Source organism: Olea europaea, chromosome 7, assembly GCF_002742605.1.
Source record: "Olea europaea var. sylvestris chromosome 7, O_europaea_v1, whole genome shotgun sequence".
NCBI classification, from domain to species: domain Eukaryota; kingdom Viridiplantae; phylum Streptophyta; class Magnoliopsida; order Lamiales; family Oleaceae; genus Olea; species Olea europaea.
The window spans coordinates 8213782-8237256 of NC_036243.1; the positions used below are offsets into that span (position 1 = coordinate 8213782).

Below are 23475 nucleotides of genomic sequence, written 5' to 3' on the forward strand. Positions count from 1 at the left end.
ATGCATGAAATTCCCAATAGAAAATGGGGTGGCAACGGTGAGAGACGACCAGAGAGGCTCGAGAGAGTACTATCTAAGCTCCATTAAGAAGGTAGAGCCCCGGGACGTCCACGTGATCATAGCTGATGTGGTCATGGCGATGTCCCAGGTGACGCTCCCATTGATCAAGAAGATGTTGATATGATTGACGCACCGCTTAATCAGGAGGTGCTGATCGTTGATGAGATCGACCCCCGCGTAATGGAACATGAGCCTCAAGCATCCCCTGTAGAGGAACTTGAGAGCTTCTCAGCCGACCCCCGATATCCGTCCAAGGTGTTGAAAGTAGGCAGAGGCCTATCCAACATCTTGAGAGAAAAGATTAAGGATTTCCTAGGAAAGAACCTTGACGTCTTTGCTTGGAGGCATGAGGACATGGTGGGCATAGACCCCAAGATCAGCTGCCACCACTTGAAAGTTGATCCTAATGTTGCCCCGTATAGACAAAAAGGGAGAGCTCTCAACCCTGAGAGGTATGAGGCCTTAGAGGAAGAGGTTCAGAAGCTCATCCAAAATGGCTTCATCAGGGAGTCCACCTATCCGAGGTGGGTCTCCAACCCGGTCTTGGTTAAGAAACACAATGGCAAATGAAGGGTATGCATCGACTTTACAAACCTCAATAGAGCTTGCCCGAAAGACAGCTTTCCGCTTCCAAGGATTGACCAATTGGTGGACTCCACGGCTGGGCACGAGTTATTGAGCTTCATGGATGCATACTCCGGCTACAACCACATGCCTCCCTTTGGCCTTGCTGAACGCCAAGGGGAGAAGCCCCAACATGGCTGCACCATCCACCATGTCTGGGATGCGTCGTAACCTCGGAGGAGAGGCTCGGGACCCACCACTGGGCCACCTCGCTTGGATTCCGAGGCTCTAGCACATGCCTCCCTTTTGGGCTTGCTGAACGCCAAGGGGAGACGCCTCAACATGGCTGCACCATCCACCATGTCTGGGATGCGTCGTAACCTCGGAGGAGAGGCTCGGGACCCACCACTGGGCCACCTCGCTTGGATTCCGAGGCTCTAGCACATGCCTCCCTTTTGGGCTTGCTGAACGCCAAGGGGAGAAGCCTCAACATGGCTGCACCATCCACCATGTCTGGGATGCGTCGTAACCTCGGAGGAGAAGCTCGGGACCCACCACTGGGCCACCTCGCTTGGATTCCGAGGCTCTAGCACATGCCTCCCTTTTGGGCTTGCTGAACGCCAAGGGGAGAAGCCTCAACATGGCTGCACCATCCACCATGTCTGGGATGCGTCGTAACCTCGGAGGAGAGACTCGGGACCCACCACTGGGCCACCTCGCTTAGACTCCGAGGCTCTAGCACATGCCTCCCTTTTGGCCTTGTTGAACGCCAAGGGGAGAAACCTCAACATGGCTGCATCATCCACCATGTCTGGGATGCGTCGTCACCTCGGAGGAGAGGCTCGGTACCCACCTCTGGGCCACCTCGCTTGAACTCCGAGGCGCTAGCACATGCCTCCTTTTGGCCTTGTTGAACGCCAAGGGGAGAAGCCCCAACATGGCTGCACCATCCACCATGTCTGGGATGCATCGTCACCTCGGAGGAGAGGCTCGGTACCCACCTCTGGGCCACCTCGCTTGAACTCCGAGGCGCTAGCACATGCTTCCTTTTGGCCTTGCTGAACGCCAAGGGGAGAAGCCCCAACATGGCTGCACCATCCACCATGTCTGGGATGCATCGTCACCTCGGAGGAGAGGCTCGAGACCTACCTCTGGGCCACCTCGCTTGAACTTTGAGGCGCTAGCACATGCCTCCTTTTGGCCTTGCTGAACGCCAAGGGGAGAAGCCCCAACATGGCTGCACCATCCACCATGTCTGGGATGCGTCGTCACCTCGGAGGAGAGGCTCGGGACCCACCTATGGGCCACCTCGCTTGAATTCCGAGGCGATAACACATGCCTCCCTTTGGCCTTGCTGAACGCCGAGGGGAGAAGCCACAATCGCTACAGTCCGAGGCTCACACTATTCATCTCCTTAAGTCATGTTAATTTGCTTAAGTCCGAGGTTCGCACAATTCAGTCACTCAAGTTATGTTCGTTTATTTCAGTCCGAGGCTCACAAAGTTGATTGATTGGAACCAAGAACAACAATGAAAGAAGAAAGACATTATATTGATATTTCAAGGAAGATTACAAAGGAGGGCCTCTGGCCATTACATCCGAAATACTGAAAAGTAAAACCTAGTCTATGCCTGGCTAGATGACGGAGGCGCCTCAGCACTTGGAGCTTCGGCAACTTGGGCATCAGTAGTTGCTTCCTCTGCCTCAGCACTTGGGGCTTCGGCATCAACTTCTCCATCACCCTGGACCTCCTCAGCTGGGGTCTGAGGTACCTCATCCACAAATTCGGACATAAGTGAGCCAGGTCCAAATTGGGATACAGCTCCTCTGCCCAATCTAGCACCTCGGCTTCTCTCTTCGCCATTCAGCATCAAAGCCTCGCAGGTTCGGTTCCTCAACCACCTCGGCTTCTCCTCTTCGCCATTCAGCATCAAAGCCTCGCAGGTTCGATTCCTCAACCACTTCGGCTTCTCCTCTTCGCCATTCAGCATCAAAGCCTCGCAGGTTCGGTTCCTCAACCACCTCGGCTTCCTCTTCGCCATTCAGCATCAAAGCCTCGCAGGTTCGGTTCCTCAAACCACCTCGGCTTCCTCTTCACCGCCTCGCAGGTTCGGTTCCTCAACCAACTCGGCTTCCTCTTCACCATTCAGCATCAAAGCCTCGCAGGTTCGGTTCCTCAACCACCTCGGCTTTCTCTTCGCCATTCATCATCAAAGCCTCGCAGGTTCGGTTCCTTAACCACCTCGACTTCTCCTCTTCGCCATTCAGCATCAAAGCCTCGCAGGTTCGGTTCCTCAACCAACTCGGCTTCCTCTTCACCATTCATCATCAAAGCCTCGCAGGTTCGGTTCCTCAACCACCTTGGCTTCCTCTTCACCGCCTCGCAGGTTCGGTTCCTCAACCACCTTGGCTTCCTCTTCACCGCCTCGCAGGTTCGGTTCCTCAACCACCTTGGCTTCCTCTTCACCGCCTCGCAGGTTCGGTTCCTCAACCACCTTGGCTTCCTCTTCACCGCCTCGCAGGTTCGGTTCCTCAACCACCTTGGCTTCCTCTTCACCGCCTCGCAGGTTCGGTTCCTCAACCACCTTGGCTTCCTCTTCACCGCCTCGCAGGTTCGGTTCCTCAAACCACCTCTGCTTCTCTTCACCACTCAGCATCAAAACCTCGCGGTTCGGCTCTCACCCCCCTCGGCTCATCTTCAGATTTCAAACACCTCGCCTACTTCATCTCCCACCCACAGCGACTCTTCTCAAACTCCAACCATGATATAAATATCTATACTTGGACTTCGGGGACTATTATTCGGGGTTAAAAAATTCTTTCAATTTTTACTCCATTAAAGTCCACGCATAACATAAATGAATATACTTGAACTTGGGGGACTATTGTTGCGTGTTGTCACACCTGGCCAACCTACCTAGGACAATGGCCCACTCATGGCGACCCACATGGCATTCCTACCGAGGTGGCACACAATGTCGAGGTGGGCTACATCCGAACTACTTGAGCCGAAGTCCATCTGCCGAGGCTCCTCTTGTCCGAGGCCCGTTGACCGAGGCCTACGAACCGAAGCCAGGCTCTGCTGTAACCTGTTGAGAGCAGCTGAGGCCCTCAAGTGGAAGTATCATGACAAATGGCCGAAGCCCCCAAGCTGATGCGCGAGCCTCTGAACCACAAGGAAACATCCTCCACAGTCACTTCTCCCAAGAGATCACCTGCACAGATCTTATTCGAATGACTAATGGAACGTTTGTCACAAGCATAAATGTCAAGTCTTGTCACTAGCATGGAGGCCCTGCACAAGCAATAAATGTGCCGTAAGCTAGCAAGTCAAGCCCCATATCTAGAAAAGATGTTTGGACTAAAGAGATGAGGCCACGTACCACTTCATCCAAGGGCTCCCATTTCATATGCATTACTATAAATACTTCCCTTGTGTAATATCAAAAGGCGAATGCATGAATCAATACTAAAAACTACATTTTACTCAACTCTCTCCCATTTACTAGCAATACACAGATCGAGTCTATACATTTTTGAGTATACATCTACGAGCACCGGTTGGTAATTATTGTACAACCGGATTACGAACAACCCGTCGGATCCCGAACGTTACCGTCCCGCGTCGTTGGGCTACTCCCACGCCCCTTTGAACCGCTCATTTAGACCGTCCACGTGTCTTAGCGTGTTGGACATTCGCCCACGCAAGCGCGGGTGGGACCGGCATCTGTTGGCACACTTTTTGGGGTCAACAGTTAGTATTACCAATTGAGATGCACGAGTTGACAAATCTACCAGAGCTTTCGATAGAGAAGTAGAAGAATTTCGAGGGATAATGAGACTAGATCCTATCAAATCATCTTATACATATTAAAAAATGAAAGAAAAGAGGCCACCACTATAGGCCAGAAACACTTTGTTCAATTTGTTGAGCAAAATTTTTTTGTTCATGGCACTAGAAGTCACTGGCTCAATATTACTTTACTTGCCATAACTGCTTGGATAGCTTCATCATTCTAACAAATTCATCAGGGTTATTAAACAGACCAACTAAAACATAACAGATGCTAGAAAGCTTGTGCAAGATGCTACTGATGGATTGCGTAAAGAAACGCCTCTAAATAAAAAAACTAATCATTCAACACGAAAACCATCCGCAATTTGTCTCCAAGACCATGTTAATGGAAGTCTTTTTGGGAAGCCTAAATCAAATTGTTTATTTGCCAAATTATACTCGGACAAAATGTCTCCAAGCCATTAAGAGGAAACCAGTTCAATTCATCACAGGTGCAAGAAAATGCAAATTCGTAGAAAGGACAATGATTATTACGTTATCACTTCAAAATTGAAAATTAAATGCAGACTATTAAACAGAACTGCTGAGAAAGAAAGTAATTCATGAAGAACACTACTATAACTTCCAGTTGAAAAGGGAGAAAAAAAAATAACTGTTTACTATAATTTGATCACCCTGCTGCATAATATTAAAACTGTAATCAATCAAGAAACAGACGTGAATTTACGGGCAAGACCAATGTTAGCAACAACAGCATGACCGTGAAACTCGCTCGTTTTCACGCCTAGCTGGCATTTCAAACAAAAATAACTCTCAACAATGCCACCCCTTAAATCATTCATAAAATACTAATTTGAATAATGCTATGTGGCATACATCTTCCGATGAAGCCTTTCTCTAGAAGTGAAGTTAGTCGGAGGAAATTATATGCATATTTTGTGTACCTCTTTTAGAACCATGGAAAAGAAGTTTGGTGGAAGAACATGACGAAAATGCCTGTAATTAAGCCATCCTTGTGTGATGATAATTTGGGTTTGACTCTCTGAGGTCATAAAACTTCTGTCAACGATACGGATACCAAGAATACTTTTTTTTCTTAACAGGAAAAAAAAAAGCCGACCAATCAACAATCTAAACCCTCCAATATCCAACCCAATTAAAATAAAAGCCGCTAAATCAATGACTATCCAAACAAATGAAATGATACGAAGAGGAGTCATATCTCCAATGTCTAAGTGTTATGCTCTAAATTCAATCGATTTAGGGTGTAAACATTTTTAATATATTTAATGTATTTATTTTTGGCAAGATCTATTTTTTTATTTAAATTCATATTCTGATGAATAATATTAAATAATAGAGTCCATAAATTCAAGACTTGATAATTTATAAATCATAAGCAGCTGTGATTGTGAGATGCAAATTATATATGATTGAATCTTAAATAATCTGTGGTCGTAAGTAATAACAAGATATGGATATCGTTATTACGGATAGACCATCACGTGTGGCATTTTTTACTTGTGAAGTAAATAATTAATCTCACAACCTAAAGTATGATAACACTTAAATGAACACGTGGATATTTTGTTATAAAACAAAACATTAAAAACTCACTAAGAGATTTCACATGGATAACTATTTGAGTGTTAGTGTTTAATCTCTAACATTCGATAGTAAAATTGGTCCTTTGACTTGAGATCATCATGGTTTCTGATATAAGGACAGTCATACTTTGGCGGTGGCTCTGCCAAAGGCCGCTAATATCGCATCGTTCGAGTATGTTAAGAGTCGTATGAAGGTTGTAAATGATCAATAGATGATTTGTCACTCTTAGATAGTAAGATATTATGATCTACATTCCATTCAATTAAGTCGATAACGAAACCCTTAGCCAAGGGATACTCAGAAGTCGAAAATGAGTTTTCGACTCATATTAACTTAATAGTGAAATGAAAGATATGATCAATAATTGTGATTGACATACTTCTATATCTCGTAACTGATCGAGTCATATTGACGAAGGGATATAATTTCACGGTAAATGAACGAGTTTGGTTATCATACCACGTGTCATTTTTCGTCACATGTATTGCCCTAACACATTGCTAGCTGTCAATTTGGGACGGTGTACATGAGTTGATGATAAATTAAAATGGTATTTTAATTTATCGATTTTGATTATATCAAAATAATATTTTATATCGTTAGGTATTGTGATCAAGAACCTAATGGGTTGCACACAAAAGGAGAACTGAAAGATTGTGATTTGTTAATTAATTAATTTAGTAAGGCCCGAATTAATTAATTCACGGACTGAATTTAATTAAATGAGTTAATTAAATATTGGACCGGGTCAGGACAAGCCCGTTTGGATTTATATAAGGAAAAATTTCATAAACAAGAGATTAAGTATGATATATTTCAAAATTAAGGAAACAAGTTTCAAACTTCAAAAATCAAATTTTTATTAAAATATATTTATGATTTAATTAATTAATTAATTAATTAAATATATTTAGGTCACATATCTATACAATTTGGTCACAACTTAACAATTTAATTAGCCTCTTATTATTTTTTGGTCACAAATCAAAAATTTTATGTCAAAAATTATTTTACGATCATAATTCAAAAATTTTATAGGTCACAGTTTGTTCATTAGTCACAAATCAAAAAATTAATTAGTCACAGATTAATCTTTAGTCACAACTAATCAAATTATTGGTCATAGATCGAAAATTTTATAGGTCACATTGTTTTTAGGTCACGAATAAAAAAATTTATAAGTCACGGGATAATTTTTTATCACAGTTATCTAATTAATTAGTCACGAATTAATTTTTAGTCACAAATTATCAAATTATTGATCACAACTTATTTCTTGGCACAAATCAAAATTTTTATAAGTCACAGGATAATTTTTGATTGCAAATTCACAAAATTTATAGGTCACATATTCAAAAATATTATTGATCACAACGTATTTACTCATTGCAAATTATTGAATTAATTAGTCACAATTATTTTTTTCAATCATAATTTAATAAAAAGTGAGTCACAATCGGAAGTCACAAATCACAATTTTCAAGTCACGATTAACTTTTCGATCACAACTTAATCAATTGTAAATCACAATCAAAGGTCGCAGTCACAATTATCAGGTCACATATCCAATTATTAATAGCAATCACGTAGATAATTGGTCACAACCATTCAAACAGTCACAGATCGAAAATCACATTTTACTTATAGGTCACATATCACTAATATTATAGGTCACAACAATCACAATTTATTAATTTTTTAGGTCACACATTATTTTTTAGTCACAATTTATCTTTTTCATTGATCACGCATTATTTATTTTATTTATTGGTCACTGATTAATCAATTCACTAGTCACAATTGACCAAATAATATGTGACCACCGCTTCCAACAACACTACCACACCACTGTTATGAGTCACGCCCACCACCACAACCTTGCAATCTGTAACAAAACAGAAAACCTTCAGGTCATACATCCAATGCAAGTCACAAATCGAGAGTTACAGGCACAGTCACCATCACCACCGCACGACCACCACAACCCACACCAAAAAAATCCCCAAATCTGACAATGGACTCCACCACCACCTATCAACCACCACCACCACCCAACACACCTCTGTTTCTCCTCCACCGCAGACCACATAGATCGAAACGAAAAACTACAATGAGGTAGCGAGGCGGCGCAGACCACCGCAACAACATCACCTCGTCGAGTCTCTCTACCATCCACAAACCACCATCGCTACTGTAGACCCCATAGTAGATTGAATCGAAAAATTAAAATGAGCCAACGATGCGGCGAGGACTACTGCAACAACACCGCCTCGTTGCTGCGTTGCGCGCGGAGGAGCCTCTCTACTTCGTCTTGCTACGAGCCAATAGCCTTGTCTCCGCCGGTGGAGGGAAGCGCCATTGGAGCCCGGGGGAAGAAATTTAGAGAGAGAAAGAGAGAGGAGAGAATGGAGGGCTGTGCGACTGTGGGAGAAATGTAGAGGGAGAGGCGACGACGTGAAATGCAGGAGGAATTAGGTTTTGTGAGTTTAAATTTTTATTTTATAACATATTAAAAATTTCTGATTTTAGAAATGTTAAAATGTTCCCCTGATTTTCGTGAATAATTTCATTCATCAGCTAACTTAGGAAGTTCCAATTACAACCATATAGATAACAAAAACATAAACCTAATAGTTAAAGGGGTTTGGGCCAAACCCATATACAAGCCCAATAAAGCATAAATAAATAGACATAAAACACAAATAAATGGTCTAAACAAACGGCCCAACGAAGGATGTCCATATCAACTCCCCAGGGTGGGAGAAAAAACTCAACCCTGTTAAGTGGTTAATCACAAAATACTGTTGTCAAACATCCACCTACAAACTCAACGGTTGAACCAAATTTCTTTCGACGTCTATAAACACGTAAAGGTGGTGATCCGGACAAAGGAAGATCCTACTGACTCCTACAATGCTCCAATAAATCGGGATCAAGCCGCTAAAGTGTCTCTCTCAGGATCCAAGTACAATCAGATTTCGGTCAACCTACCCAACGAACTAGGAAATATTGAATCTCTCCATCCTTGGTCAACACTATCTATTTATCTAAAATAGTATCAATTTTATCTCTGTGTACTGTAACAGGTGGAATCGGGAAAGGAATAACATGTTTAGGTTGATGGTCAAAATATGGAGTTATAAAATGATTATCAGATGGATTAAAATGGCCTTCATAAGTAGCTAAATCCTCAACATTTAAGGTACAGTGGTAGACAAAATGTAATGGTAAATCAATGACATGAGCATTTCAACCAATACACTTTAAAATTTTAAAAGGACCAGCACTACGAGCTTGCAACTTGAAAACGGATCCAGATTCGATCTAATTCAAATCATAACTTAATCCCCAATGTTAAATTCAACTTGTCGTGTATGTAAATTAGCTCGAAGTTTATATGATTTATTGCTTCCAATTTAAACTATAGGGAGGATCAAATCCCAATTCCTAAGATTTTCTTGGACCAAACATCTTAATAGATTACCAAAATTACGATTGACAACTTCAGTTTGACCATCAGTATGTGGGTGATAGGCAGTAGAGAATTTCAATCTAGTGCCAACCGTATACTATAGGGTTCTCCATAAAATGGCTAATACCATACAACTTGACGTTCTCATAAGAGTATAACTTAGCAACCTTAGTTGCATAAAAAGTCTTGTTACAAGGGATAAAGTGCGCTACTTATATGAAAATGGAGTCATGTTTCTTTGGAGTACGTGGCATACCTAATACAAAATCCATACTGACGTCTTGTCAAGGACAATTAGGGATAGGAAAAGACATTTAGAGACCCATGATCTACCTCTTTTGCTTGGTTTGTTGACAAGTGTTGCATTTGCTAACTATATTAGCCATATCTGCTTTTAAATTAGGCTAATAGAAATGACAATTTCCTCTATTGTCTTATTACGCCCAAAATGTCCGACTAATCTATCGGCATGACTTTCCAAAACTATAAAATCTCGCACTGAAGTCCTAGGGATGCACAACTTATTCGATCTAAATAGATAGCCCTCTTCAAGACAGAGACCATTAGTAGTATCCATCTGCCCACTTTGCAATGCAAGAAAAATGTCTTTAAAAAGGGGACATGACTTGCACTCTTTTTTAAGCCTTTCAAAACCTATGACCTTGGCTTAAAGCATAAATCACTTGGTTTTCAACACCCTTTTTATGCTTCAAAACAAAAGAATAGGGCCTGCAAATATTCAATCCAGCGATCATACCTACAATTTAATTGTTTTGGAGAATTAAAGTAAAGGGCCTCATAGTCCAAATAGAAGACAAATTCCTGGGGTAATAAGTAATGACGCTAATAGCGTAAAGCTTGTACAACTGCTTATCATAAGTCGAGTACTGTTATTTGACATTATTTAATTTCTCACTAAAATAAGCAACAGGATGGCGTTCCTAACTCAAGTACTCCACCTATTCATACACCTGACACATAACATTCGACTACAAAACTTTGAAAAAATCAAGAAGTCGCATGATTGGGGTTTCTGTCATTCACCGTGTGATAGGAGCCATGATTGTGCTAAATCCCCTGATGAAGCAACGATAAAAGGTGTCTAAGATATGAAAACTCCTAACGTCATGTATAGTCTTGGGTTCAAGCCAAGTAATTGTAGAAATCTTTGTAGGTCAGCAGTTATTCCCACAGTGGAAAAAGTGAATCCTAAGAAGATAACTATATCGGTGAAGAAAGAACATTTATTCACATTATTATACAGGCTTATAGCACGAAGTATAGAACAGACTTGTGTAAGATGATATCTCGATGTTGTTCTCTAATTTTTACTATACACAAGAATGTCATCATGAATTGACCCATGAATGGCGTAAGGGTCTGTGTCAAAACCCTCATAAAAGTACTTTGAACATTGTCAGTCCAAAAGGCATGATCAATCACTCGTAAAGACCATCCTTCATTTTAAATGTAATTTCCACTCGTCACCTGGGCAAATCCTAATTTGGTTATACCCACTCTTTAAATCAATTTTGGAAAAGATTATGGCACCAATCATCATATCAAGTATATCATCAAGTCGAGGGATTGGGAAATGATACTTGACAGTGCTTTTATTGATGGCATGACTATCAATGCACATCCTCCAAGAACAATCTTTCTTAGGTGTCAAAAGGATGAGAACCGCACGAGGACCTAAAATCTCACAAATGAATCATTTGTAAAGGAGCTTATGCACTTGCCTCTGGAGCTCAGCATGCTCAGTATGATTTATCTTATAGTGGGGCAAATTTGGGAGAGACGAATCTAGAACAAGATCTACAACATGTTGAATATCTTGTAAAGGAGACAATAGATTAGAGAGGTACTCAATAAAGACATCTTGAAATTTTTGAAGGAATGATGGACCTCAACTAGGGTCACTGTTGGAGATCCAACGAGACTTGCATGACAAACACAGCAAACACGACAGGACTATCCATGAGTGTCATGTAATCCTTTTGGTTCGATAATTTTTTTTTGGCTTATTGCGAGTCAACAGATTTTGATGAAAAGGATTAAGATGAATCTTCTATCCAAATAAATACATAGGAACATGAATTTGACAAACCATGAATGTAACTATCCAAATCGAACAATCAAGGTCGACCATAAATGACGTGTCCAACATCCATAGGAATGACGTCACACCATATGTGATCCTTATACTTAAGAAATTGGATGAGTACTAGACAAAACTGTTTCAGAAAATATAGAAGAAGTGTTAACCCAAGAGACATTATACGATTGAGGGTGTGGGATTGGTTTCAACCCAAGACAGGACATCGTAGCTACAAAAACAACATCAATACAACTTCTACTATCCACAATAATTTTATAATCCTTATCGTTGATCTTGACGTAAGTATGAAAAATGGCATGACGATGTTAATCATCGATATCTTTAGGTTGGGTAAGGATACAACTACAACACTTAATCGAGAGGTGTCAAGGGCTAGCGCAGAACCTAGACATATAGGAAGGGCACGAAGGCAAAACAAGAAGGTATCCTCAAAATCATCAAACTTTTCAAACTTAGGCTTATAGACTTGATCTTCTTGCTGCTCATCTACGACATCCTTCTGTTCCTCAATAACCAAGGCACGACTCGAACATTCGGAGGAGATATGGTCGAAGTCCTTATAGTTAAAACACTGCAAGCGAGAAGAAGTTCTTGAAATTTCAGGAGCTTTACCTTCATTATCTAAAGCAGGGGACGCATTAGATGGAGGATGTCATGAAAGGGACTTAACAGGGGGAGGTAGTACCAATGAGACTGAAGGACGATTGTTACTACCTTTCCATATGAAGTCTTAGTTATCGACTTGTAATTTCAACTAATGAATAAGCGTGATCAAGAGTGGGTGACACATTGTAGGACAAACTCACGTCTAAGATCATCGCCTAGGCTCTATCTAAACTAACTCAAAATCATAGTTTCATCCTCAACAATGTGACATCACATTCGAAATTCATTAAATTGAATAACATAGTCAATCCAACAAATTACCCCCGTAAGATCAAGGTAAGTACTTTTCTTGAAGTCGACGCTTCATTTCATTTTAGCTTTCAACGGGAGGTGCACGACACCTCTCAAGAAGATCCTCAACACTTTTTTAAAAGAGTTGGACAGTACCAATTAATTTAAAACTGGGAAATTGAATTCTTCAATCCTCTAGGACTCTATACCATGACAAGAAAGAGTCATTGTCTCTAATCTATTAAGTAAAAACTCTAGAATATAAGCAGTCATCGAAAGTAGGAGCATCTAATTTGATATTTCGAAAGTAACACTCTTCATGGTGGGAAGGCGAATGAGTACTGTAATGGTCATGGCCTCATTCATGCTCGCGATCTTGTTCCCTATCTCTTCGATCACGTTGAACACCTTATCGATGACGATAGGACATATTATGAGACGATTCAGAGTTGTTAGCCTATGTCGAATGAGGGTTTTGTTCTAAAATGTTTACCCTCGTAGCTAGGTCTTTACTCTCTTCACGAGTAGCAGTCACTTTAGTTTGTATAATCGCTAATTGAACTTGTAGTTGAGCTAATTTTCGAGTAAGGGCATCAAACTGGGAAGGGTTCATAGTCAAAGTATTGAAACTCGATATGACAAGACGACCATTATGCAACTGTATGCAATGTAATACCAGCTAAATGAAATGCACAAAGAGTTTAGTAAACAACTCGTTCAAGAAATGAAAATAATTATCCCAACATTTAAATTTTGAATTTGAATTTGAATTTGATTTTTTTTTTTTTTTTTTTTTTTTTTTTTTTGTTTTTTTGGGAGAGGGGGAGGGGGGTGGGGTTATGTAAAACTAAATATGGCAAGCTAATCCTTACCTGGGGTTTATGCTTAAGGGAAGAAACCTTGATGGCGGCTACAGTGGAGCTTCACCATTGGTGGTGGTGGTAATCGACGGCTAGCTGCGATCTTGCTGGAGATCGAAGTTGTTGGTGGTGACCGATTTCGATGGCTTACTAGTGCCAGCGGAGATGAAGGGACGATTTTTGGGATATTACTGGTGTTTTTTTTTTTTTTTTTTTTTTTGTGAAAAATGTGAAATTATTGTGGTTTTTTTTTTTTTTTTTTTTTTTGCGCAATAGATGTTGCCTTTGATTTAAGTGGTTGGAGTGAATGGTGTGGCTACAGCTGGGTGTCGGTTGTGTAGATAAGGTGGAACTAGAATGATTGGATCGGGATTTGTTGTTACCATGAATAGTTGATGGTGGCAGTTGACTGTTGCGGTGGAGGTCGATGTGTGATTTGGGGTCAGGATTTGCGAACTGGGTAGAGACTTGCTTTCAACCGATGGTTGTTTTTGGTGATGATTAGTATAGTATTAGGTTATAATGATAGCAAGGTTGTAGCGAGTTGTTGGGTGGGGTTGGGCGTTGTGGGATGTCCTACAAGATTGTGTGCGAGGTGGTTATTGTTTGGTAGTTTTGAAATAGTAGTTTTGTTCCGGAAAAGAGTTTGATGAAGGTAACCAGATTTGATGCAATAGCTGTAGGAGATGAGCAATTCCCAAGTTTAGCTCTAATACCAATTTTGATGTAGGATCATTAAAAAGAAGAAGAGACAGAATAATAGAAACAGGAGAAGACAAAGAAAGGGAGCGCGTAGGGTAGAATGAGGGAAGGGAAAATGGACAACATGCCAATGTGAATAATTTCATTCATCTACTAACTTTGGAAGTTCCAATTACAGCCATATAAATAACAAAATATAAACCCAATAGTTAAGAGGCTTGGGCCAACCTCATATACAAGCCCAATAAAGCATAAGCATAAATAAATGGAAATGAAACATAAATAAATTGCCTAAACAAACGGCCAAGAAAGGATGTCAGCATCATTATTCCACAGGAAAATAACCATGCAGCAGTTTAAAAGCATTTTCTCAATAACGTCGACCACCTGCTGTGGATAGGAGGACACGACTTGATTTCTTCCCCTTCTTCCCCGATTCATTCACCTTGGACATATGCAGGCCTTCTTCAACAGCAGGCTTTGCTCTAGATGTAACACTGGCAAATGATAAGGAACCTGCGTTTCTAAATCCTACAAGAACGACAGTACACATTTCAATTATAGATACAAAGCATGGCAACATCAAATGACAAGCCAGTCCTCATAAAGTCAAGACCTGCTGCATCAGAAGAGCCGTGGGGTACATCAATCTTAGGAAGAGATTGACCTTCCTCTGTTTTCAAAGCTGGAGAATCATGTCCAGCGGCAAAACCTAACCTTGCAACACTTGAAAACGACTGCCTCTCCCCAATTGTTGGAGGACTTGACGATGTTACGGGTGGACTTCCCAAAGCTTAGTAAGAACAAATATAACGGAACGAACAATAAGTTTATAATTGCGCAGATGTCTCAATTATATGCCGTGCAAACCAAATGATAAGTGGAATAAAATTTCGTGTCAAATACCACAAAGTAATATGGAAAAAACACCAGGTCTGTGGGTATCAAAAAATACATACAAAAACAATAGGAGAAATATCAGCGCAAGCGTCATATACTGCTGAGACACTGATGCAATAGATAGAAGATAAACTGATAATCAAGCACCATTGCATTCCAGCAGCCACATTTATTGAACAGAACATTGATCTTCTTGCTCAGGTTATTTTTAGAAGCTATCAATTTACAACTAAATGCATTAGAGTGCACACAACAGTTACCAGTAAAAAGATTGTTCTTGCATACAGATATTTCTTGGGGAAAACGCTCAACTTAAATGGCTTATAAAAGGTACCAAAAAGTCAATCACTAAACCCATTTGATAAAAATATAACAGAATAGATTGAAGATTTCTATTTATCACGATATCTCTTAAGGCCATATTATTTTACTTCCACACTAATCTTAAAAAAAATTAAAATACTTGTTTTCCAGGATTCAAATATAGTCATCAAAGTTATTCAGACTATCTTCTGGTAAGAAATATCACCTTCAAAGTCCTCCATGGAAAAGCTAGGGGGTACATCATAAGAGGACTGTGCTAAGTAATATGGTGTAGGCAAAAATTGACTGGCAGAACTTTCAGCCTTAATTTTGTCCTTGCTTTCCTGGATTCAAAAGATGAAGTTACATCAAAGGAAAGGCTTAAGCAACAATGCATAACACATGTACATTTTAAATGAATATTGAAAGTAGAGACTCGATTGCATAGAAAATGTGCCAGTAGATTATCCTTTAAAGAGCATTTTAGAACGTGGGCATACACACACACACACACACACACACACACACACAGAGAGAGAGAGAGAGACCATACCCACAAATGTATTTCTGCTGTCTCATCTATTCCAAATAATTGAAAACTTTTTACTCTCTAGATTGTAATCGAGGTCAACTTTCACTGTGGTAAGAGATCATATAGGGAAAGTGTAGCAGCATCAAGCTAATCTCTCTCTCTATATGGTTCAAACACACATTCTCCAATAGAATAATATTCCACATAAACCAAAAACTTTTCCTTCTTTTTCAACCACCCATTCTCCAAAAAAAAAAAAAAAAAAAACACTATTCTAAAAAATTAAAAATCTCAAATAATAAGAGCCAAAAGGGGGCTTAGAATGCGGTTGGTTCCATTAGTTCATTTGTAATAACTCAATATATGTAAAGGCAGTGAAAATGTAGATCCTTAAGAACAATCATCAGATTAGAGTTGCAACAAATTGGTTGATAACTCAAGATCCACTTCTTCCAACCCAGAAAAAGGAAATTCAAAAAGAAAGTTTGCAAGCCAACTATCACAGCATGATAGGCAAGCCAACAAATTAAATACTAGACAAAGTACAAAATCATGCAATTGCATGGCTTCATCAAGAAAAGTACAATTTGATTATCTGATGAAGGGTGAAACAGACACAAACACAAAAGATTATACCTTTCGAGCAAGTCGCTTCCTTTGCTTCTCCCTACTCTTGATTTCATCCATAAATGGATAAAGGGATTCAGTAGGCAACATTCCGCATAGGTCAATTTCACAAAACTGTAAAGAGACACAAAAGTAAGTGAAGACAACCCACCAACACAGACTAGGCTTCTCCTTCTGCATTTTATGAATAGTTTAAAACAAATTTTTAGGATTCACCTGAAACGTTGTTGTTAAAGAAAAATGGCTTAAGAAGCGATAGCGCCTCCGCATGGCCTCTGATTGTGTTACTGTCTCCAACTGTAGTATCTTTCCAGTGATTCTGTAATTATAATTCCTGTCAATAATCATCAAACTAGAGCACAGCAAAATATCTTCATCATTACTAGTTTTCGAACAACTTTAAAAAGTTCTATCATGAAACTGTCTATACCTTCCAACTCCAGAAACACGTAATACTATGAAGTGGGCGCATCATTTTCTAATCAAGACTTGGAAACACACATTATTACATCAAACAATACACACGTGCATCAATATATTTCCGTGTGTCCAAATTTAGATAAATACTATAGTTCTGAGCTCACTGGCAGTCTTTCTATTTTTACTTTTACTCTATTAACTTTATATTATATGCTGGAGTTGGGGTTGGTTGGGACTTGGGAGGTCATAACTATATGTATTGGTACGAAAAAACCAGTGATTGTATTAAGAACAGAAGTGGGACTGAGTTCATCGTCTTCTGTCATACCCTCGTGTCTGACACACAATTTTCTCACCAAACTGACACGGTCTGCAGATAAATACAAATGGTGTGATGAAAAGACTAAGAACTGACAGAAAACCAAGCTCAAATACCATATTAAAGCCCTTGATAAGCTTGTGTTAAACATGAAATCACTGGTGTTGGATGGAGCAACTCATATCCACGTTAAATAATAGAAGAAATTCAGTCACGAAAGAGCATAAAACAACATATATCTTTGATCATTGTTCTTTTCACAACCACATGCAATGTATTCTGATATCCACGGGTAATATAGATCTTTGAATTTTTATTTATTTATTTAATATTATTATTTTTGGTAAACATGGGGTTAAAAAGTAGGGAAAAATTATGAAACATAAAAAAATATTTTCTTTTATTTTGTGATAATTAGTGTGGTTGAAAATGAGCTTGGTAGAGAAGTGATTCTCAAAGAATCAAAATCAAACAAGGGCATAATAGCATGTCTTTGATCCATTATTATGATGCTAAGAAATTATGGTCTACCAATCCCTTACTTGGTAAGAAATAAATCAATAGAATTCTACAATATACAATAATAACAGACCAGAAAAATGCGCTTCACTTTGAGCTTGTAATGGAAAATGCATCTTTTGTAGCTAAGAAGTTTTGTTTTGCAGTCAACTTTTTAGTTTAAAAAAACAGAAGCAGAGATATTAGCTTGTCTCCAACCTGTTTGGAAGCTTATCAAAGCTACCATAGTGGTGTAGAAGACACTTCATATTTAGCGGATGAAGGATAAGGTGCTGACCATCAACAGCCTGGAATTTGAATACACAAAAAAAGAAGAGGATTACAATTACCTATTACCATCTTTCGAGGGAAGGCACACAACGACTACAATTACATATTGATTGACATAACTTCAATGTTTGATTTCTCAGTTTGCCAAATTCCCCTCCTTTCCCAAGCTAAACACGAGGAAAAAAGAAGGAATAAAATAAAATTGATATCACTGACCTGGTAGAAATGGTAAGAATCAGCGTCTTTGATGTCCTTGAAGCCACTAGGATGCATGTGTCCATTCTTGTTTTCATCAAACGAAGACGATGATGATCCATCATGATCTAATGATTCATTAACATTCACATCCACTTTATCTGGAGCTGGTTTTTGCAACCACTTTAGATTATCATTAATTCCAGTAGAGGTTGTTTGTCGCACAACAGTAGCTTTTGGCGTTGGTGGAGACCCGTATGAACTGGCATGATCCTGCTTGCTGTTGAAATGATGCTCATTCCAGTAGTTCTTCCTTTGCTCTAATTGTTTCATTGCAGAACAGACATATGGAAGTTTCTCGATGTCATCAACTAGACCTGAATATGCCCTGGCTAACCAATTATCAAGATCTGACATTGCCTCTCTAACAGACAGGTCCACATCGGAAGTCAAGGAGAACTTTGAGAAAGAATCTTGAATCTCGGCATCAAAATGATTTCCTTCATTGTTTTTAACTGATAAAGTAAATGAATCTTTTTGGCGAGTTAATAGAACAAATTCTATTTCACCACCAATCCTGTGTTGTTCAACGCTCTCAATGCGGATGGTGTACAAATCTTTTGAAGATATCATCGTAAAGCATAGTGGGCACTTTTTCCAATATTCAGCTTTATCATCATATTCATCCATTGAAAAGTATTGCAAAATGCACGAGAAACAAAAGATATGACCACATGAGGTTATCTGTGGGCATAAGGGACCTTCCAAACATATTGAACAGTGGACAGGAGAGGATGTTGAATACTTCAAACAAATGATATCCTCCCAACATAACATTTTATCCGGATCCATAGACTCAAGCTCATGGTTTCCAGAATCCAGCAATACAAACTTGTAATTCGCTTGAAGGAACAGATCCTTGTTATAAGGTTTTCTCTTCCGTTGTCTTCTGGCAGGAGGAGCTCTTGGCTGTGGACGAGAAACAGGTATAGGATCATAATGAAAATTCAGTAAGTGGTTGCCACTAACCATCTGACCTTTCCTTCCCGTTAAATTCATTCTTCCTTGAGAACTTGTAGCTGGGGTAGTCTGATGGCTACTTACATTAACACGGGTCACAGAAAATTTCTCTCGCCGTTCAGTGAATCCTACCCCAGCTTGTGTAGCAGCTTCATGGTGTGAGCTTTTACCACTGTTTTCGTAAGTCTCACTTGTGTAGTCATTTTGGCTCTCATACACATTCACCTGATGAGTAAGAAAAATAATGAAAAGAAGCTATCAAACTTAATAAACTCAAACAAAAAAGAATCAAAATTACAATAAGACAATAAAAAGGAGTAAAAATACCTCGCTGGAAGATCCATCAGAATATCCTGCAGTTGGACCCACTTGCCCTGAAAAAGCTAACCAAAAATACAATAAGCACTTCAAACTGCAGTTAGAAACACACACATTAACAACCAGAAATGCCGCAAAAACTCACCTTAGCAATCATATTAAATGACTGCAAAAGGTCAAACATTTCAATAAACAATGAAAACTTAAATATTAAGCAGACGAACCGCAGTAAAACAGTAGATGAAGAAACTTCGAATAGAGCAGCCAAAAACGCCAAAGAAATAAAATTAATTTAATTTTATAACATCTAGAAGAGGAGTTCTAGGGTTTCATTTTCAAGCACCAAAATGGAACACAGAAAATACCCACAAAAAGTATAAGTGAATTGAATTACAAAAGAAACAAGAAGGGTACATTACAGACCGTCGAAATCGTCAAAAATTCGGAGAGATCCGAAGGAGGCATGTAAGGTTTGGTGGTGGAGATTAGATTCGCCATGATGTTGATCAGGAGACAGGCATCCATGGTCGGAAAAAGGGGATTGAGATGAACGCTGAGCAGATGAAGATGACTTTGAACCTGGATTCTTGTGGGGGGAGATGGACATGAAATTGAAATTAGGCTGCGGTGGGATTGGATTTTTCGCCTTTGTTCGATTCGGCTTCAGCTTCGGCTCTGAGGTTTTTGCCTCCTAATTATTAATATAATTTAGATAATTTACACAAAATGCCTCAATCATTTGTTGAATTGCATAAATCATCCCTGTTGTTCCATTCTTGATAGTTGTATTCTCAGATCTATCATTCTTAGTACAAGTAGTCCTTTTCATCTAATTTCATCGATTTCCTCAAATAAATTGGCACGTGTAAACAACTCAGCTCATTTGGGAAGGGTAATTTGGTCAGCCACTAATAAGCGTGTTTCACATAGACTTTATGAAAAGTGATTTTTATTTTTATTTTTTTTAAATATGTTATTAAAAAATATGAAATATTATACGTGCAAAATTATCACACCACCATCTCACACCAACCCGACCAGACACCATCACCAGCCAATTACTAAACTCATTCGTCAACTCCCTAAAAATATAGCATATTACGATTCTAGAAATATAACATATTACAATGATAACTACATTTCCTCTTAAACTAAAAATGCAGATAGAGCTTTCTTTCGTTAACTATAACCATATATCGACTAGCATTGATCACAGTCACTTGGGCTTTGCAACTTGTCTTTTACAACGAAAAGGGAATAATCTAAAACCGAGACCCCTATATCAAAAGGTCTTTCTGCTTTAAATATATCATCAATCGCGACTAGCAACATGATTGATAGTAGTGATNGAAGGGTAATTTGGTCAGCCACTAATAAGCGTGTTTCACATAGACTTTATGAAAAGTGATTTTTATTTTTATTTTTTTTAAATGTGTTATTAAAAAATATGAAATATTATACGTGCAAAATTATCACACCACCATCTCACACCAACCCGACCAGACACCATCACCAGCCAATTACTACACTCATTCGTCAACTCCCTAAAAATATAGCATATTACGATTCTAGAAATATAACATATTACAATGATAACTACATTTCCTCTTAAACTAAAAAAGCAGATAGAGCTTTCTTTCGTTAACTATAACCATATATCGACTAGCATTGATCACAGTCACTTGGGCTTTGCAACTTGTCTTTTACAACGAAAAGGGAATAATCTGAAACCGAGACCCCTATATCAAAAGGTCTTTCTGCTTTAAATATATCATCAATCGCGACTAGCAACATGATTGATAGTAGTGATTGAGCTTTGTATGCCAAGCATAGCATTTTGTGAACAAAAAATGAAACTCAAAGTTCTATCATAACCTTCAATAAATCAGGTCACTCGATGACTGATCCTTGTAAACATCAAATCTGTAGCAAGCATTTTACATGTTGGCTGGGAAATCTCACTCATATTATTAAATTCAAGTTTGTTTTGAATAGCATCAATTGGCAACTACAAAATCATAAAACCATCGGTTCGTAGAAAATCTGTAAGCGTACGGAATCGTTGTACAAGAAATAGATTTGTGAGTTAAGAGCATTGTTCTCACTAGGAATAAGATCTAATATCTAGTTCAATAACTTTTATCAAATTCGTGGTGTGATGATATCAAAAGGGCTAATTTGTATGTTTTATATACTAGTCCTAAACTCACAAAGCAAATAAACTATTTATCTAATATGTAAATATTTGTATTGGAATCGTGAATCCCCATATTGTCATTTAATTCAATTCTTAATTCGTAATCTACTAAATTCATGCATTCATGATAATTAATAATTCATGTTTATTCAATATTCTTTTTCAAAATATATTAAGCATATCTTTAACACGACCTAATTATATTATTAGTCTGAATTCATATGAAAAATATACATTGATTTTCAGGATTTATCACACATGATTACACATGCTATAGATATTATTTCTAATACCTATTGCCCATATATTGATTTTTTCGCGTTCTAGACTTATTGTGAATATTCCTACATTACAAAAAGCAATTTACTATATAATTAGTGATCAATCAATCAAATAGTTCAATGGGAATGTGAAATCAACCAAGAAAATCAAGAAATACTAAATTATTTGTCTTGAATTAAAATAAATAAATAATAGAGTTCACCATTCATCCAAGGATATACAAGAAATAATAAAAAAAAAACACATGGATCGAAGAAATATGGAAGAAGGTAGAGAAAAATCCACTTTCTTGAATGAAATATTGAAAGGGGTTGAATAATCATCTAGAATCTTGCATAATTTTCCTTGGATTGATGATGAAGCCTTATTCTTCGCCTCCAAAATATGTAGAATATGATGAAATTTAGATCTAATGAAGGTTTTTAATGATAAAATATTAGTTCTGGACATGTTCTCCTACTTATATGATGCTAAGGAGGTTGCTTACCAAAATAAAATAAGGAAACTTAAATTTTTCTCCGTTCACCATTGAAGCGCGCTCTTAGTGTAATCTAGGGCGTGCACCTAGGAACCTTAGGTACCTTAGTAGCTAATTTTGCCTGCCACGCGTTTTATGTAATGTGCTTTAACCGCAAGTGTACAGTGTCAGGTTTTATAATATAGTGATAAAATTGAAGTGTTGAATTCATAAGGATGTTTGATTTCTATCGAATACTATAATTATTTTAACTTCTATTTTATTCAGAAAATCAATTTTTAACTTGATATGTTCATGCTAAATTAATATGTTGCGAATTAAATTGCAATTCAAATAACTCAAGATGAAACATATAAAAATAATCAATGCAAAGAAGTCTAGGGAATGATTTCACCGCCTTGTCAACAATGTTTTTCAATCTCTATGGTTATTTCTCTAAATTTTCCTCAATTTATTGACATGAATCTTAAATTAATCCCATTCCTTCTCTCGAGTGTCGAATATAATTTATTTCTATACTCTAACCCCAATATCTCTATTCCGGATTAGATCTATAAAAATTATTAAGTCCTTGGTTCTTGATTTGAAATAAGCCTCAAAAAATTCATACTTTCTCTCGAAACCTATGAAATCTAGGTTATGTTATTTGTGGATCAAGATTAAATCTCCCTCTTTCGAGTGCCAAAATTCAATACATCAATTCATTCAACCATTGATTTGGTGATTGAAAGCATTAAGCATGAATAACAAAAATAAATGCCGAAAAATTAAAGAAATACCATATCACCATGCAAACATTGTATCAAGTTAGGTTACATCAACCCTAGATCTAAGATTTTAGTTCATAATGGATGAAAATGAAATTCTAAAATACAGAAAACGAGCATGGAGAAGAAGAGATTAAGAAAAACTCAGTTTATGCTTCGAATCTTCTCCCAATGATTGTAAATCTTCCTCCTTGAAGTGTTTTTTCTCTTATTTTTTTTGCCTTATGTTGTCTTTTTAATGCCAAGA

At 38.5% G+C, this 23475-nt stretch overlaps 2 protein-coding genes and 1 pseudogene across 3 annotated transcripts; all 3 read right to left on the reverse strand.

Annotated features, from left to right (window-relative positions):
• LOC111397856 overlaps nt 1-4575 on the reverse strand; it is a 17596-nt pseudogene extending 13021 nt beyond the window's left edge.
• A 5319-nt stretch (nt 4576-9894) lies between these two features.
• LOC111397857 lies at nt 9895-12792 on the reverse strand. Its single transcript, XM_023024825.1, has 7 exons — nt 12729-12792; nt 12007-12243; nt 11243-11336; nt 10989-11128; nt 10625-10709; nt 10155-10229; nt 9895-10084 (listed from the first exon to the last, which is right to left on the reverse strand). The coding sequence occupies exons 1-7, from the start codon at nt 12790-12792 to the stop codon at nt 9895-9897; spliced, it is 885 nt and encodes a 294-aa protein (XP_022880593.1).
• A 1407-nt stretch (nt 12793-14199) lies between these two features.
• LOC111396888 (RING finger protein 10) lies at nt 14200-20196 on the reverse strand. Of its 2 annotated transcripts, none has more exons than XM_023023485.1 (9): nt 19928-20196; nt 19514-19560; nt 18188-19411; nt 17900-17988; nt 16660-16762; nt 16453-16557; nt 15511-15628; nt 14698-14874; nt 14200-14612 (listed from the first exon to the last, which is right to left on the reverse strand). In XM_023023485.1, the coding sequence occupies exons 1-9, from the start codon at nt 20109-20111 to the stop codon at nt 14452-14454; spliced, it is 2208 nt and encodes a 735-aa protein (XP_022879253.1). In that variant the 5' UTR covers nt 20112-20196; the 3' UTR covers nt 14200-14451. The 2 variants fall into 2 exon arrangements, with proteins under 2 accessions (XP_022879253.1, XP_022879252.1); XM_023023484.1 differs by having other exon boundaries at nt 19514-19569.
• Nucleotides 20197-23475: the final 3279 nt, after the last annotated feature.